Here is an 18318-nt window from a genome sequence, read left to right as displayed (position 1 = left end):
GTCCCAATCGTTTTTCTTTTTTACCAAAAAAGACGTCATTTCAATCATACAAAAGAGTGTATATTTTTGTTTGCTGCTTCAAAGTAAGTAAAAACATCGAGAAATAGGTTTTTCAGAGTGCCTGAAATTTCACAAGTGCCTGGTTTTAGTATTTTGTGTTTGCGGTTGCCAGATTTTATCATTCCTATTCAATTTCAAATAAATTCAAAAAGTACGATGGTTAATTATATGTTGTCAAATAATATTGCTCATTTTAAAAACGCTGAAATTGTTGTACAACTAGGAATTTATTTTAAAAAGCAATGATTAGTAAGTTCTGACTCAAATAATTTAGAAAAATTGTTGCGAAAATATATGGCAACTGTTATCGAATAAAATGAAAAATCAGGCACTTGCGAAATTTGAACCCTCATCACCAGTCCCAATCGTTCTTGTTTTTTACCAAAAAGACGTCATTTCAATCATACAAAAGAGTGTATATTTTAGTTTTCTGCTTCAAAGTAAGTAAAAACATCGAGAAATAGGTTTTTACGAAGTGCCTGAAATTTCACACAAGTGCCTGGTTTTAGTATTTTGTGCTTAAGGTTGCCAGATTTTATTATTCATATTCAATTTCATATAAATCCAGAAAGTACGATGGTTGACCATATGTTGTCAAATGGTATTGCTCATTGCAATATTAAAAACGCTCAAATTGTTGTGGAACAATGAATTTGCGTTAGAAAGCAAAGAATAGTAAGTGCTGACGCAAATAATTTAAGAAAATAATTGCGAAAAAATATGGCAACTGTCACCGAGAAAAATAAAAAATCAGGCACTTGCGAAATATGACACGTCTCCATCAGTCACAAACGGTATTGTATTTTACCAAAATGTTGTAAATTCAACCATACAAAGTGTATATATTTAATTTTCTGCTTTAGAGTAATCAGATACATTGTAAGATAGGTTTTGACCAAGTGCCTGAAATTTCACAAGTGCCTGATTTCTGTATTTTGTAATCAATATTGCCACATTTTATTATTGAAAAATTATTTATACTCTAATAAATTGGAAATAATATTGTTTTATTGCAATATAGGGATGTAAAAAATTATTTAAAGTCTAATTATCTTGTCAGGTAAATTGGAAACCCCAATGACGTACGGTAAAAATAAAAAAATATCAAAGTGCCTGAAATGGTGCCTGAAAAAGTGCCTGAATTCGCAAGTGCCTGGTTTTAGGGAGACCCGGTGTATCGCTTTAGCCATATTAACTCAGTTTCTAATATAGAATCTAGTCGAAAATAGAATATAGATTGCTGATTCCATACCGTAGTGATTTACATACAGACATAACTCCAAGATATTGCTTGGACTGTAGCAGAATAGAAACTTAGATCAAGATCAAAGCGAAACTAGAAAATCCAGGAAGGAAAAGAAAATTATACCGTAAATATGCAGCATTGTCGCCGTGATAAAAAGAGGAAGTTAAACATCAGAACAAGCTAAACATAGAAAGGAAGAAGGATCTGACAGAAAACGTAAACCAGTAAACAGAGAAGGGCAAAATGTTCTGATAAACTAGAACTAGAAATATTTTTCGAATTTAATTTGGAGGAGAAGTGCCAAGGCCATGGACCAGGACCAATACCTGAATACCAGGCGCGGCGGTGTGGCTCAACGGGCTAAGCGTTAGGAATACGCTTGCCACCGCACCTCTAATTACTCTGCGTGGGTTCGCAGGTTCGAATCCCATGCAGGGGTGGTTATGTGCGAGAGGATTGCTGGACTCCTCGCCGTCGTTGGGTGGTTCACGTAACCGCTGGTCGGTTACGGCTTCCTCCACCACCAAGTCCATGCTTCCGAAAACAAACAATACAGTAAAAAACTAATCCCATACCCGACTTGGAATGGTAACCGGACGAGAGGCCGTGGTTCGCCATATGGATAAGCCGTCTTATCGGCTTTCCTCTCCCCCGGGATAAATATGTAAATCCTATCCTATCCTATCCTACCAGTATCCGTTAGCCTAGGCATTTTCCTTCACACCAAAGAAAAAAGGGGAATTAAAGTAATACAGTAATACGGTAACAGTACGGTATAGTGGGGAATCACATCTCCATACAAGCAAGAAGCAATACAAAGATATTGTGAAAAGGCAGTAGGTCAAGATATTTTTGTATTGCTGTATTAGTATTGCAGTTTTTTAATGATGACCAAATCATTTTTTTCAATGCCAGGATGTAAGGATTTCATTTCAGCCAAGGCAGCAAGGTGAATTGTCAAAACCTCCACACAAAAAGAATTCTCCTAACATCTTGTATATCTGTATATGTATGACTTGTGAAAGTATTGGATTAGCAGTGGAAGCTTTAAGCAAAGTCATTTAGGGATGGGCAATATAGAATAATTCACTATTTTAGAATAGTTGAATCGAATCCAGAATCCTGTTTTATTTTTATTAGTATTCAAATTTGGGAATTCTCCCACCATAATGATGGTTTACAACTTAAAAAAAGCAAAATTGTGAATGTATAACTAACTACTCTTGTTTTTAATTGAAAATACCATGAGCATTGGATTTTATTTGTTACCAAACAGGACAATGAAATATAAGAATTTTAACAATAGTAAATTGTAAAATACAAAAAATAGGTAAGAAAAAACATTAAATTATTATTAATGTGAGCGCGCTGCCACACCGAGGCCACTGCAATTTATGCACCCCCAACGGGTGCTGCACATGGTATGGCACGGTAATTAATGTTGTAAAATATATTTAACGACTATCAATTATAATCAAGTATGTCAGCGTGTTTATTTTCTGTGAGCAAGACTCGTAGAATAACATCTTGAGACAAATTCATTCTATTGCAAAATCTTAATTTTCAGTTATTATCGTTATACTTACCAAGTGTGGTACGGTAGGTTTTTTAATTGATCGTTGACTAAAATACCGCCCGACACTCGACCAAACGTGTGCTGAGCTTGGATGATAGGATCGGATTCATCGGCAACTTGAATTCCGTAAAATATGTATTTTATAGGGGGGTGCAAAATAAATGTAACGAAACGCATTGTTCTGCGATATAACTTTGTATTTTTGGAAACGCGGTGTCATGAAAAGTAAATTTTGATCTAAATTAATCGCAAATAATGTTTAATCATCTAACGTCTGGCACATATCATTTTCTGGGAGAACTCGAAGGCCGCGAAAAGTACGGTAATTCAATTTAAAATAAAGAATGTTGCACGTATTCCAAAAATTTAATATTGTTGCAATCGGAAAATCGCCAGTAAGTCGGCATTCGCATATAATAATAATTATTATTATAAGCGAAGTAGATAGTAAAACGGTAAGACGCGAAAAAGTGCAATTACGCCAGCTTCGCTTTCTGAATATGCAAGCTGGGATTACGGTGTTTGCCTCTTTTGCGGGTTCTTTGCAAGAAAACACAAGTATAATCAAACGAGAGAGATTTCGTCGCGAGAGAAAACGCCTGTCAGACACACTGATCAATAAATTAGAAATACAAAAAACAATAATTGACGCATAGTGCCGAAGAGGCGGAAACCGAATCCTGTTATCGGATCCTTTTGGATTCGAATATATTGAGTTGTCAGAATGTTAAAAGATGCGAACCCAAACAGCAAAATCAATTTGTCTACTTTCATGTGGCCTCAGGCCTCCACACATTACAGAAAAAAGCACTCTCCTCACACCTCTATTGTATATTTTTCATTATTTTTGTTTGAGCTTTTTGTTTGCTTTGTTTTGAAATCTTTTACATTGATTCCTTGTGGTTGCCGGGTTTTCAGTTTGTTTATCCAAAAATGCTCTTTGTTCTTTCTGTATAGCAATAATTTTCATGAAGGCATTAGAATTGCCATATTCAGTTACTGAGCTGCGTAAGTTTGAGTTGACTGATCATGAATGCAAATTACATTGAACAAACAAATTCAACACAAGCTGGCTTTCTTATGACATCACTCAATAGCTTAAGAGAACAAAATTTTCTCTGCGATTTCGATGTCAAAGTTGGTAACAAGTCCTTCCGGGCTCATCGCTGTGTCTTGGCTGCCTCGTCAGGATATTTTAAAGCGCTGTTTTCAAGCAAAATGAAGGAATGTCATAATGGATTTATAGATATGAAAGATGTTAACCAGAATGGAATTTCTCAATGTATAGAGTTCATGTATAAAGGAGGAGCAAGTTTGAAAATGAAATATGTTCAGCATATCCTGCAAGCATCCAACTTGTTGCAAATGGTTGGTTTAACAAATTTTTGTTTCCATTATTTGCAAACCAATCTCTCTCGGACCAATTGTCTTTCTGTGATCAATTTGGCACAAGCGTACAATCGTCATGATATAAAAAAACAAGCAGAACAGGTTCTGATCACTAATTTCAAATTAGTTATTTCCTCTGAAATGTTTCAGTTCATTATCAAGCCAGATCTCCTACGTTACATTAAACTTTCAAATGTGAGTTATCAAACATCATGGCATGCTATGATAACATGGGCAAGAGCAATTGATGAAGATGCAGAGACACGTTTTTCTGATCTTGTCACAGTCAACAACATCCAGACTTATCCTTTCAAATTTCTTCTTGAAACTGTATTGGAAGAAACACTGGTGAAAAGTAATGACATTGCAAGGAATTCAGTCATCACTGCATTATTCTCTGATGTCAAAAATCTCGAAACAAATCTTGGGATTGACAACTTCTTCATTCTTAAGAATCTGGTTGACACTCATCGAGTTACCAACCGAGAAGCTGTGAAATATGTTATGGATAGATTCCTGGAAGCGAATTTTGAACAAATCATTGAGAAAAAGGAGTTTTGTGATGTAAGCAAAGATGCCATCATTAGGATTTTGAAATCCCCGAAAACAAAATGTTCTTCTGAGACTGTAAAATGGCATGGAGCTCTCCGATGGGTCAAGCATGATATTCAAAAAAGGGAAAATGATTTTCAAGCTCTGTTTAACCTTCTTGACCTCAAAAAGTTTCCCCTGCAATTTCTTGAACAAACCGCCCGCTCAGAAACTTTGGTCAGAGATTCCCGTGAATGTTACGATATACTTGTGGATGAAATATTTTCTCGTGCACGGAAGAAGCCATCTACAACAGCAACAATAACTAGAGGAGATACAGGAACTCTTTGGAACAACGTTACATCACAAAGTCACGGCTTTGGGTATGTCCAAGAACCACAATTGCCCACATTTGCATACCCGGGTCACTTCAGGCTCAGGCACACTTCAGGTACAACCTCTAGCATTTCTGCTGCAAAACTGAGTTTAATGGTGTGATTACCGAGTCTGATTCCACCAGGGGTTTTTCATTTCTAGCTTATTGTTTTATAATTCTGAACAATTTAGTCGTGATTTATTAAAAAAAACGTCCCAACTACTCATACTAGGGTGTACTGTCCATACTGGGTTTTCCTGAACCCAAACCACGATTTGAACCACAAACCGAAACCCTGATTTTTTTTTGAGCAAAACTCTGGTTTCAAGTACAATATAAAATCATACTACTTGCTGACTTATAAGTTGTGTACGGATAGTGAATTTTAAGTTGTGAAGACAGCGTTCGGCACCAATAACAAATAAATTGGGTTGATGCTGATTGCTGAATGCTGAGACTCCCAAGTTGGAATTTCGACTTGAAACTGAAGCCGAGATAAATAATGAGAATGTAATTATGTACAGTATGTAATACCTGATTCAAGCAGAGACTGGTTGGTGGTTACGAATTTGAAAACTGAAAAAAATGCGATCAGTCCTTTTTCATTTTCCCCTGTCTATAAATACACATTATAATTTAATTTACTTCAAATAAAGTTAATTTTTCATTTTACAGAATTTCAGTCTTCTAGTCAAGCCACTCCATCCGGTCCAAGATTCATCCTCTATCCACAACCACCTGGTGGAAATGTGTTATTTAAAAGGTTGAAAAAAGAGTCATTGCCAGGATATAATTATGGATCGACTTTTGTTGTTACCTACCTATTTCCTGCTGGAAGTTCAATGGTGAGTTATGTAATGAATGTGTTGATTGAATGATGTGTTACTGGAACCAATATCGTTGGTGCTTATAAGAGCAGGAATGGCCCAAACAGAATGATTTACTAATGTAGAGTATTCTAGAATACGTAGGTCAAAAGCTGAATACTGAATCCTATTCTATTTTTATAGTACTTTATTAACTTTCACAATGGCTGTCATTGAATCCGGAACTGACGTATTAGCATACCTTACTACTAGTTTTTTTCTGCCATTTTCTACATTGAACTGCAATGGCAATATTTAATTGCCAAGTTACTACAATCTTCAGTAACTATAATAATTGTAGTTAATCTTCGTGCCACGCTTGAAATTGTTAATTAATAAAAAGCAAACTTTTTTTAAAAGTATAAGTATCTTTGTGTTTGAACAAAACATCATGAGCATACCATACCATTTCCCGGACCTCCTAAAGTATGTGCACCAAGATGGCGCACAACCTGAATATTATATGTGTACCAGGTTAGGATTGAGGTTATGCAACATCTTGGTGCACATACTTCAGGAGCACCCATTTCCCTTTCCCAACAAGGGCAGGTGCTTTTTTTTTTTGCATAATTCACATGAGATTGATTTTATTGGTTGGAAAAAGTATCTTGATTCTTGAATGTACATTTGAATTTATTTCATATCGAACATGTGTGCTTTTGTGTTGGAATATGAAGATATAATATAATTTTATTCATTTGAAATCATTTCTCATTATTATGTTGTCTCAAAATTAGATCTCACCCAATATTGCGTATTCGCCATTAAATTTCATATGAATAGCACAATTGTATGTGTATGAGTGTTTCGCAAGTAAGAGCAAGCGACAAAACAGAAACAGCAACACGCATGTGCTTGCGAGAGAAGGAAGAAGAATATTTTTTATTCAGCATTAGAACCCTAGATATCTGACCTGCTCCTCCTACTTAGACTAAATGTGCTAACTGGATCACCATACCAGTAGTAATAAAGATTTCATTAAATTTAGTAGCATATGTATTAGTGGCTGTCGGTGTAAGGTCTTGTTTGTAGTGAAGGCGCGACATGCCTGTGAAATTGTATGCTTTTGTAGATTCAATGCAATTTTTGTGTTGAAAATTCACAGATGTTTATATCAGTTTCAATAAAATACATCAGAAATGGGAGTTCAATGTCTTGCTATGTTCATCTTTGCAGGGGGTTTCATATGCTGCAAAGGAATTCACTGAATATTTGCCATTAACATGCCGTGGACATAATAGCCTTAAAGCATTGGTAGAGAAAGCATTTGATGCAGGATTACTCTTCAAGATCTGGAACATAATTGGAAGCAACAGAGGAGAGATAAAATGGAATGGTGAAATTCCTCATAAGACTAACAAATATGGAGGTCCAAATAAGTAAGTACCGGTAGCAGTGTTAACTCTAAGCAAATTATGAGTGCGAAAGTGCTTCGCAGTCGGGAAAAAAAGTGCGAAAGTGCTTTTTCCGATTTTAACAAGTTAGGTGCCCTAGCCTTTCATATGACCCATTTAAAACGGCATAGATACTCGAAAAAGCGCTCCTCCGGTTAATATTATGAATTAAAGAGAAGCCTTTTCCGAGTTCCCTTCAAGCGAATGAGTTCCCTTCAAGCGAATTCATGTTTAATTAAAACAAGCGAATTCATCGGCAACGAAATAACATCTGCTAACACCTGCCCCGACAAAACATTTTCATGCAATGTATCGCGGTGTCAGTTGCTTACTCGCGTAAACAGCAAAGACTTCACATTTGTTACTCCTTCCATCTAACAGACACGAGGCAGGCTGGAAACCATATTAGTTACAGGGTAGATCGTTTGTACAAATCCCGTGCAAAATAATCCCCCCCCCCCTCCAAATATAAATAGCAATTAACTAATTAGGGTTAGGTGCGCTGGAAATTCAACTTTTCGATTTACCCCTAAACCTAATCTAATAATTATTAATTTTTGATTTTGAACCACTTTGAAAGTCGCCACCCACTGTTTTAAAAGATAGGTTAACCTACGTTCCCTCCGAAATATTATCGCAAGATACTCCCCTGTTTTAGGAGATAGGTTGACCTACTTTCCTTTCAAACTTTTTTCTCCGAAATATTACACAAGATCACTTTGAAAATCCTCCCGTTTCGTGAGCTAGCGTGACCTAATTTCTCATTTACATTTATATTATACTATTTCAGAGCTCACCCAAAGACAAGTAATTTTTAAATGTCGACATGCCTTGGTTTGCGTGCGAGTTAGTTTAAATCGGGCAGAAAACATCATATATTGGCAAAATGTTTAGTAATGCCATGTACTTTCAGCTTTCATAAATAGCACTCTTTGTAATGCTGCTGACCTAGTATTAAATATTCGCATCACAACGCCACTTGCGAGGTTTCCATATATTTCAATTACACTAATAGGAACGATGACACCAAAGAGTTTTCTTTTGCGAAGGTACACTAAATATAACGAGGGTGATTCTTGAGAAAAACATGAATATAAAAAATAAACGAATGAAATGATAGTGGTCCCAAATAATTTTGAGAGTGTCTCGAAATACCAATCCATTTGATAAATAATTTTTATTCGACCACATGACCGCTGATATCCTGAAAATTAATGTTGAAAGAGAATTACGCATTATCAGATATCGGACATCCAGTCGCGATATTCAATCGTTTATATGCACAAATTTCACATTAATAGTAATTGCTACCCAAGTTTGTGAAGTTTAGAAACCAACAAACAGAAAATAACTCATCCTAAAACACAATTAAAATTCAGTCGGCAATAAATTCGTCGCCAAGATGATGCCATACAAAACAAAAAGAGTTGGTCGCGAGAGTTACATGCGTTGTTTTTTAAGCAGAATGTAAAAAAATTTATAACTAATAAACGGGAGTTACGACGCCCTTTACACATCGTGTGTATTAAACTTCCCTGGTAAGTCCTATTATTATTGTACTTATACACCTGTTGGAGTATTTCGGACAATTTCGAATTTAAAATAAATGAAAACCCGGCATATAAAAAAGACGCAAAAGAAAAATGAACATTTATTGAAAAAGTTATTATTTAAGAAAGACAACATGATCGTACAATTCCGCCAAAACCTCGATGTTCGCAAGTGAGATGATAAATAAATACTTCCCTGTATTGGATCCATTAACTTTAGGGTATCGTTGTTCTGCCAACAAACAGCCGGGTGCAAAATATTTCCGTCCTGTGATATGCTCACAAATATTCTCGATATTAATATCATACCCTCGCGTACCGGTATGTACTTTCTATTAGCTCTTTAGTGATCCCTTCCATCCTTGGCCAAGTCATGTTTCGAATATGTGAACATTTTATTCGACCATACATGGCCGGCGGGATGTTAAAATTGTAAACAAGAGAGAGGTAAAATCAATCGCGAGTTTCGTTATAACGGCTCGTTTACGAATTGTTGCGCCTGTTATCGTCGAAAATGATTACATTTGTTGTATTTTGAGGCATTTAAGCAGTAATAATTAGGGCATGACATCATCAAAATCGTCAAGTGAGATATTGAAATTGCAAATTCCGTAAATAAAATTGTGAATTATTCGGTAACGAATTCAGCTTTAATGACCGTCGGGATATTGTTTTGTTGAAAATTATTATTAATGTGAGAGCGCCAAAAACATACAGTCCATACCGATGCGACTGCAATTTATATGGTCGCAATTGGTGTGGCGCGTTTATTAATAGTGTAAAATAAATTGAACGAATATTAATTATAACCAAGCCTGTCAGCGTGTTTATTTTCTGTGGGCAGGAATCGTAAAATACCATCTTGAGACAAATTCACTTCTATTATAAAATCTTAATTTTCAGTTATTATCGTTATACAAATAACGTGTGGCAACTTTTACTTTATCGTCGACCAAAAAACCGCCCCACACTCGTCCAAACGTGTGCCGAGCTTGAACGACAGGAACAGATTCATCGACGACCTTAATTAAGGAAAATATGTATTTTATTGGGAATGCAAAATAAATGTAACAAAACGCATTTTTTTGTGATATAACTTTGTATTTTCGGAAACGGGTTGCCGTGAAAGGTAAAAGTTGATCTAAATTAATTGCAAAAAGGTTTTATTTTAAATGTAACAAAACACATTTTTCGAGATACAACTGTATTTTCGGATACCGGGTGTCATGAAGAGTAAAATATGATCTGAATTAACCGTAAATAATGTTTCATTCCAAATGTATCATAACACATTTTTTGCGATATAACTTTGTATTTTCAAAAACGGAGCGTCGCGAAAATTATTAATCTAATGTTTTATCTATCGTCTAACTAACGTCTGGAACACATCATTTTCGGGGAGAACTCTAGCCCGCGAAACGTCATTTAATTTAAAATAGAGAATGTTTCACGCATTTCAAAACGGAAAATCACCAGTAAGTGGACAGGGATTCAACCCTCCGGATTCAGTATTCTATATCTCCGTGTCAGAACTTCCTGAAGAATGGAACAAAGAACCCGTCAAACCGCCGCGGAAGAAGGGGAGTATTTTTTGCACTAATAATTAGGGCGTGACAATATCAAAATCGTCAAGAAACTGGTGAATTTGCAAATTCCATAAATAAAATTGTGAATTGCTCGGTAACATTTCAGCTATAATTATCGCCGGGGTATTGTTTTGTTGAAAAAACGTTGAAACTTGAGGGAATTAGTTACAATTAGCGCCTGACCTCTATTAGGCACTAAAGCACTCGAGCCCAATCTTTTTAGCATTAAGTCGCATATGTAAAATATCCTGTAAAAGAAGTGCTGTTCATTGACGTCATCTCGTCTTATGACCACGCAGAAATGCCTTTATTGCCGAATTATTCAATCACTATTTTAAATCAACATTCAGGATTGGCACAATTTCAGACTTGCGAAGTTTATCACCATAGAAATACATGAGAAAGTTAATTATCGTCTTAATAAATATCTGCATCACGGTATGGACAATAATATTACCATTCGCATAAAATTAGGACGGTAAATCTACAAATCTTGATAGGTAATATTAAAGCCAACACAAATGTTAATTTGAGTCCTCAATGTCTTCAACAGCTGTTGCCGATGTGAACGAACGGGTAAACCCGAAATATAAAACTTCGATGTCCGCCGACCCACAAGAATTCATATTGTAAAAAAGAGAGGGCGGGAATATAGATTACCCAAAACCTGGATATCGCCGCCAAAACGATCGGTGACAAGAACAATTAGCGATTACAACGGAATTAACCAGTAAAAAGGCTTTGTTGCCGATTTTTCAATGTTTCCACCACGTTTATTCGGTACTCCTTAAAAATATTCGATTCAAAAAAATATTGAATTTTGCCCACCCAACCTCGCATATCAATGAGAAATAGTTGTGTAAATATCGCAAAATTCCGGAAAATGCCACGTCCTTTCAACATTGTGATTACAATAAAATGGCACTTAAAGGTATTTTGTGAATTTGGTGATTTTGCAAATCTGTGACATGCTGCTAAAAGTTTCGTCTGATTTGAAAATCGTGCAGTTTGGTCACAATTCATCCAAAGTGACTATAACAGGTAACACTTTTATAGTCATTTTGAATTCATCGATATCATTGATAGTCACATGACCACTCTCGTTCAAAGAAACGCACTGCGTATTATTCCAACATCTGGTTTCCATCACCTGGAGCGTTTTTTGCGGGAGAAGCGGAATCGGTGTGCTTGTATAATAATCATATTATAAACAAGAATTTTGCCGTTAATGCAAAAGCTTTATCTCCTATGTCTGCATCTCATAGGTTAGAATTCCGGTAAATATCGTTATGATATGCAGAATTGAGTTACAAAAGTACTAGTATGTTACTTATTTGTCAACTTAATACTCGAAAATATTTGTTAACTTTGAATTTTTATTCCATTCGAAATCAGAAAAAAGTGCTATTTCTCTTCAAAATCGGAAAAAAGTGCTATTTCGCAGTCCCTAAAAAAAGTTGCGAAAGTGCTTCGCAATTTTCGCAAAAAAGTGCGCTAATAGTGAACACTGACCGGTAGTTTATTTCAGTTAATTAAAATCTGCACAATTATTGTCCTTTTGGGATTTCGATACCAGGGAAAATTCCAATCTTTATAAAAACTAGTGGCCTCTCATTTAATACACCTCAACATAAAGATTCCAATATTCAAATCATGATTCGAAAACTGCATCACTTTTATCACCCGGAGTTATAACTACTTGTGAACTCGTGTTTGAATAAGAATAAAATTGACGATTTTCAAAATATTGCTTTAAGGCGAGTAGTTAAACATGGAGGTTATTGGGTTTGCAATTCCATAATCGTCCTGCTTCACGCATTGTCTCTCTTTTTACCTGTGGAACAACCATATTATTGGAATTCAATATGATAAGCGAATAATACAAATAAATTATTTAGACATTCATTCATCCCCACCTACAATTAAGTTGACATTCTTTGTACACATCAAATCTTAAAATCAAGTATAGCAAGGCTGTACTGAAGATTCTTCACAGCTAATATTGATCTATTTCAGCAATGGATATCCTGATGCAGATCATACACGTAATTTTTTTGATGCATTGAAGACAAAATTAAAGGCGGAAGGAATCAAATACAAGAGATATTCAACAATATATTCATGAAGTCTTTAAAAATTTGATACCGTCAGTTCGGACAATTGAACAGTGAAGGAAAAAAATACATGGCCACATAGTGAATAGTGGAGTGGAACGATCTACCGTAATAACTACAACATCAGTCAGATTTGTCTCGGTCTATTCTTTTTCAACAAACGTTGTACATATTTTTAACACTCCAAGTCAGTTAGTTTGGGAATCGTGACGATTCTGACTTAAATCTTCGAAGCCAACATTATTGGTCTGCTAACTGTAGTTCATCTTCATTACAGGTTTTTTCATATTGTTGCCAATGAAATACTCACTATTGTGAACCTGGTCCAGAACAAGACACCGTACTTAGTGACTACTAAAGAAATTTTCAACCGGGTTCTGTGGCACTCTAGGGTTCCGAAAGTTATTATTCAAATCCATGAACCTATATTATTACATGCATATTGATTGAATAAATCAGATTTGCTTCGGGGAGTGTCACATTTGGGGTTTCGCCTCACTGAAGTACATTGGTTGAATAAATCAATTACCTATTAGGTTTGCCTCGGGAGTGTCACAACAGGGTTTCGCCTCACTGAAAAGGTTGAAAAACCACTGTTTTACTACTACCTACCATGTCAAATATTATGAAAAGGTCATTCTATTTATAACAAACTTTGTGCCTTTTGAAGTTGTTTCCATTTCAGATAAGTTTCAGGATAGGGTAGTTATGGAAATGAATTTATTTTTTGTAATTTTTAGACCGTCTTGCTGAACAAACCCTATATTTGCACAAACCCTATATTAAACTTAATCTCCTGCTACCTATTATGATGATAAGTTTGTTTTAAAGCATAGTATTCATATACACATATATTGCACATTCAAAATTTTGAAATAAATAAAAGTAATAGCCTTCTAGCGAAAAAATTAATCTTTAACCACTGAAAATTTCAAAGCAATTGGTCCAGTATTCGAAGAGAAAAGCGACTTTTTAAAAACGTGTCAAAGAACAAGAACAACAACAACATAATATTGAAACGATCGTTATGGCCACTAAACGTGTCCAATAAGTTTTTAGAATAGGATAGTTATGGAAATGAATTTATTTTTTTTCTTGTAATTTTTAGGCCGTAGTGCACTCGTGCTGAACAAACCCTAGGACAAGTAGTCCCTTTACAAGCTAGATTAAGAAACACCTTAATCTTATGTGTTTAACACTGTTCACTCAGTTTTCTTGTAGATATGGACAAAATAGTTGCTCAGAGTTGAATATATCTCTACTTACGGTGAGATTGTATTTTAGAACTTATCAGATATGCAGTCATATTTCCATTGTTTTTGAATTATAATTTCATTTCTTGAAAGATGAATTAGTTAACTATTGACTAAATTTAGTCAAATCCAAAGCTTCAGTAGCAATTAAATTTTTGAACTTTCTTCATAAGTACTGATTACCTTTTCATATACACATTTCTAATAAATACAACATGTAAAATATTCAATCATATTTGAATTATGTTTAACACAATTTTGTTATTTTTCACGATGGGAACCGCTGTGGTGATGCATTGTTATAACCTTTTTTTGCTCCTTAAATTCTGTTTGTTATAGCAAATTTTTTATGCAGTTTTATATGAAAATTTCAAGAAATTCCAACTTTTTCCACAACATTGCCTTACTTCACCTCCCAAGTTTTCTTCGAAATAATTATTACTTCATTATAGCACACTCTAATATGCATTTTATTAAACCTTTTTATACCTTTGCATCTTTAAAATATGTTTGGGGTTTTATATTCATATCTTGTGCTGTTGGTACTCAAAAACGGGACCTCCTAAAGTATGCGGCCGCACCAAGATGGCGCACAACCTGAACTCAGGTTGTGTACCAGGTTAGGGGTTCAGGTTATGCAACATATTGGTGCGCATACTTCAGGAGTACCCAAAAACGTCTTGGATACAATGATCCATAGGTTTCAAATAAAAGCCTGGGTGTTGTTGTTTCGATCTATGACAAACTTTTGAACATTCCAAATTATTCTATTTTGATGCAAAATTTAAAATAAGATATTACTCAAATTTTACTCATCTTATTATCTATCTTGCTATTTTAGTACAAGCTATTTTCTTCGCAATTATGCATATTTCAATCATAGTTAGTTTTATGCTCTGCTTATATTTTGTTTATTATATTTTAATACTTGCCACTGATTATATATGTTCCCATAACAAAAATGCCGAAGTAAAAGGAAACTTCTCAATACACTGATATTTTTCTTCCTTGTAATGTGATTTGAACATTTTGACAGACCGTTAGGCTTCTGGAAACTATGTTTATATGCAGTTATGCTTGAAATCTATTACCTTTTAAACATTACCTTTTAGAACCTATATTCATTAATTTTTCTTACTATTGGTGATATTAATATGCTAAGATACATTTTGGGGTTTCACTGTAGTACTCGTGGTTTTATATTTACTTTAATATGAATTGCTCCTAACGTTTCATTTATTAGTTTAAGGAAATATTATATTATTTGAATTCATTTCTACAACAAAAATTCATTTCATCAGTGAAGAATTTTTTTTATATACAAATCAGTTATTGAACTCGACTAACTTCGGGTCAGAGCGTGAGTTTTTATATAAAATATAGTCGGTCTACATGTCTAATTTTTAGCATATTAGTCGCCTATTAATTTCTGATGAATTACTTGTAAATAAATGTATGTATAAATATTTTGTATGTTTTTTAAGTATTTGTGAGATAATTTAACATTTAGTCACCTATATTCATTCATTTATTAGGCATATCACTTTTATTCGTAGTGTTGAGAATTAAGATGGTGTTCATAAAATATGCTTCTATGATGAAATTTATTTAAACATCTAAAAGAGCTTGAACACAATCTAAATTATTTCAAAGGAAATAGCCATATCATTTAGTTTGACTTGTAATCCAAGAATTTGAGGACGATATTTGTGATTTATCAAAAGTACGTTTAAGTTTGCTTAACGTTTTTCAGAAGTCTTGCATAGTAATTTCTCAGAATTAATTATGTGGCTTTCCAGTATTTTTGAAACAGGATTATCATTTGTTTCTTTGATGTTGGATAATTTATTTTTGAATGTGGTGTTTAAAGTTTTTCTGTATGGAAGCAGACAATTAGGAGCAACAATTTTTCATACCGATATTATTTTCCTCTGCTAACTACTTGCAATGCATAACCTCATAATTGATGCAGGCGGACTGTACTAGTAGTGCGTTTATCAATATAATATTAATAATATCACCAAAGTGTTTTTTCAGTTGGAAGAATATGACACCGTTGAATTCTTCATGGAGCGTCCGGCAGTACGATATTAATCTGTAGTCGGGGCCGGATTTAGATAATGTGAGTTGCCGTTTTTGAGGCGCCCTCTTAAAAAACACATCATAAACAATCCATTATGACATAACAGGTTTTAATAACGTTATATATTATGACATAAATAAAATTTGAAATATACGTGACATACGAAATTTAGTTCAAGACCAAATACGAATGCTAATCGCCCAGGTAGATTTATTGGATAGTGAATGAAATGAGGAAACTCAATGCTACAGTCCAACCTGTCATCCGATATACCCAACGTCATAATAACCATTTCTAGTCGCGATACCTTCGCGATTTAATGTTTGGACAATAATTAATGAACTTGAATAAAAAATGCATGGCAATTTTATTACTGGAGGAAGCCTCTTTAATTTAAAAACTCCCCTAGCTTCAACATACATATTGCACCCACGGACGTTTGCACTCATGTACATTTGCAACCACGAACCTATTTTAGATGGTTAGCGGTTATGATTTCTTTTGATCTTGAACTGACATCTCGGGTAATAATAAATATTTTAAATTTGTACAGATTTCATATTCAGCATATTTTTAGGGTTCACATCCCTGCTGTAAATCTGCCGTCAATGGCATTGCTTTGCTTTCTTCGGCCATTGCGAAGCGACGAAATTGCTTTTCTAGAAAGGAGACGCAAGCTAGCCTACGAAGTCTGTGTATGTTATTTCTTTATGTAAAAGTGGCCCGCAGCACTAAAAAGGTTTGAATGCCGTTGGTCAATAATCTTCAACCATTTTTTTGCAATGTTAAAGAAAAAGACCAAGGTTCATAAAAATAGTTTCACCGTGAAAAACTCTCCATTTACTTTTATCTTGCACACATTTTTAGTTCTTGTTTTAAGAGCTGGCGCTGGCGAACTGTTAAATCTTCAAATTCATCATTTTGTTTCGACATATCCAAGAAGCTGCCATTAAAAAGCAGTGACAGTTATTGAACGCTGAGTTAATTGATTCAAATCTAAATATCTGAAAACATTAGTAAAAATTGACTAATCACCCCTGATGATGCCAATGTTCCCGACCGTACTTCAAAATCCATCAGAGTAAAAATGGGTGACTGGGAAGTCTGGTTAAATTTCAACTGTGTCGTTTCGTTAACATTCCCTATTTATACATTGCTACATTACAAGACTGGGAAGCCTAAATTCGAGGAAACTTTCATTGCAAACTGTGTGTCGCCAAAGTCTTGAAAGCGTGCCACGGATTTTTCACCAAATTTATTAGATCAATACACAATAATCAACATGAACACTATTACATAAAATCAGTAATGTGTATTGTTTGGTAACACACGTATAAAGATTCATTATTTTATGTACACCGACATGTGTTGTATTGTGCCACACCTGTCTAATAAGGCGTTGTACGTTTTCGAACCCAACCCAACAATGCAAGTTTGCTCAAAGTGAAGTCGCTGGACTTAAACTGAGCCCTTTTTGTCCACAACGACTGCTAAAAGTTTGAGTTCGAATACTTTGATATTCGTTACTTTAACGGAAATTTGTCAAATGAAATATTTGTAGCCATAGACAAGTAGACACTGATACTCGATGGGTTACTAATTTTGGAAGGATTGCAATTTTCCTGATTCCGCTTTGTTTAACCAGTACTGCTCGGTCATTATTCAAAATAATCTATGGATCGTTTTTATAATATGGCTGTTTAAGAACAAATTACCGTTTCTTTTAAATTACTGGAACAATCCCTTTCAGGCTGTCCGCAGTTAAGAAATTAGAGAAACTCTTAAATCACATAACTTTCATAATTTTTTACATTTTCTCTCGGATTATTTCGAGCTTTTAATTTTACATAAAATTTTGTCGAACTTCGCCATCAGGTATATTTTCTATCAACTCATTCCAGCGAGTGAGTGTTTCAACACTCGTTATTAAAAAATATAATATATATCAGTACAAAATATATGTTGACAATATATACAGTACAACACAAAATGATTTGCATTTTCATGATTCTAATGAAATCTTGTTTTAAGCTTATTTACTCTCCCGAAACGCATAATGTTTGCAAATTGGGGATTTCAAATAATTGATTTGTAATAAGTGTGCCGCGACTTTTTCATTTCGTTGTGCCGCAAGCTGATCTATTGTCACGCAAACAATACTTCTTAAAACTAAACCAAATCAGAATTGATTGAGGACTCGATAAAACTGCTTTCGAATCCGAGTCCCAAAATGTGTAGATTCGACTCGAATCCGGTTCCACCCCGACGTTCTGAAGTTATTCAATTAGTGATTA

The 18318-nt window shown here is 34.7% G+C and overlaps 1 protein-coding gene across 1 annotated transcript; it reads left to right on the top strand.

Moving 5' to 3' along the window:
- Positions 1-2075: 2075 nt before the first annotated feature.
- LOC120348630 (uncharacterized) lies at positions 2076-15960 on the top strand. Its single transcript, XM_078111369.1, has 4 exons — positions 2076-5253; positions 5854-6023; positions 7221-7423; positions 12591-15960. The coding sequence occupies exons 1-4, from the start codon at positions 3912-3914 to the stop codon at positions 12697-12699; spliced, it is 1824 nt and encodes a 607-aa protein (XP_077967495.1). The 5' UTR covers positions 2076-3911; the 3' UTR covers positions 12700-15960.
- Positions 15961-18318: the final 2358 nt, after the last annotated feature.

Source organism: Styela clava, chromosome 1 (genome assembly GCF_964204865.1).
Source record: "Styela clava chromosome 1, kaStyClav1.hap1.2, whole genome shotgun sequence".
Lineage (NCBI taxonomy): Eukaryota > Metazoa > Chordata > Ascidiacea > Stolidobranchia > Styelidae > Styela > Styela clava.
Note: the sequence above shows the minus strand (reverse complement) of the source record. Positions and strands in the feature narration are given on the sequence as shown.

Coding starts and splice junctions, on each gene's coding strand:
- LOC120348630 (XM_078111369.1), top strand. CDS start 3,912: ATGAATGCAAATTACATTGAACAAACAAATTCAACACAAGCTGGCTTT. Junction 5,254..5,853: donor CAGGCTCAGGCACACTTCAG/GTACAACCTCTA, acceptor TTCATTTTACAG/AATTTCAGTCTTCTAGTCAA. Junction 6,024..7,220: donor TTCCTGCTGGAAGTTCAATG/GTGAGTTATGTA, acceptor TCATCTTTGCAG/GGGGTTTCATATGCTGCAAA.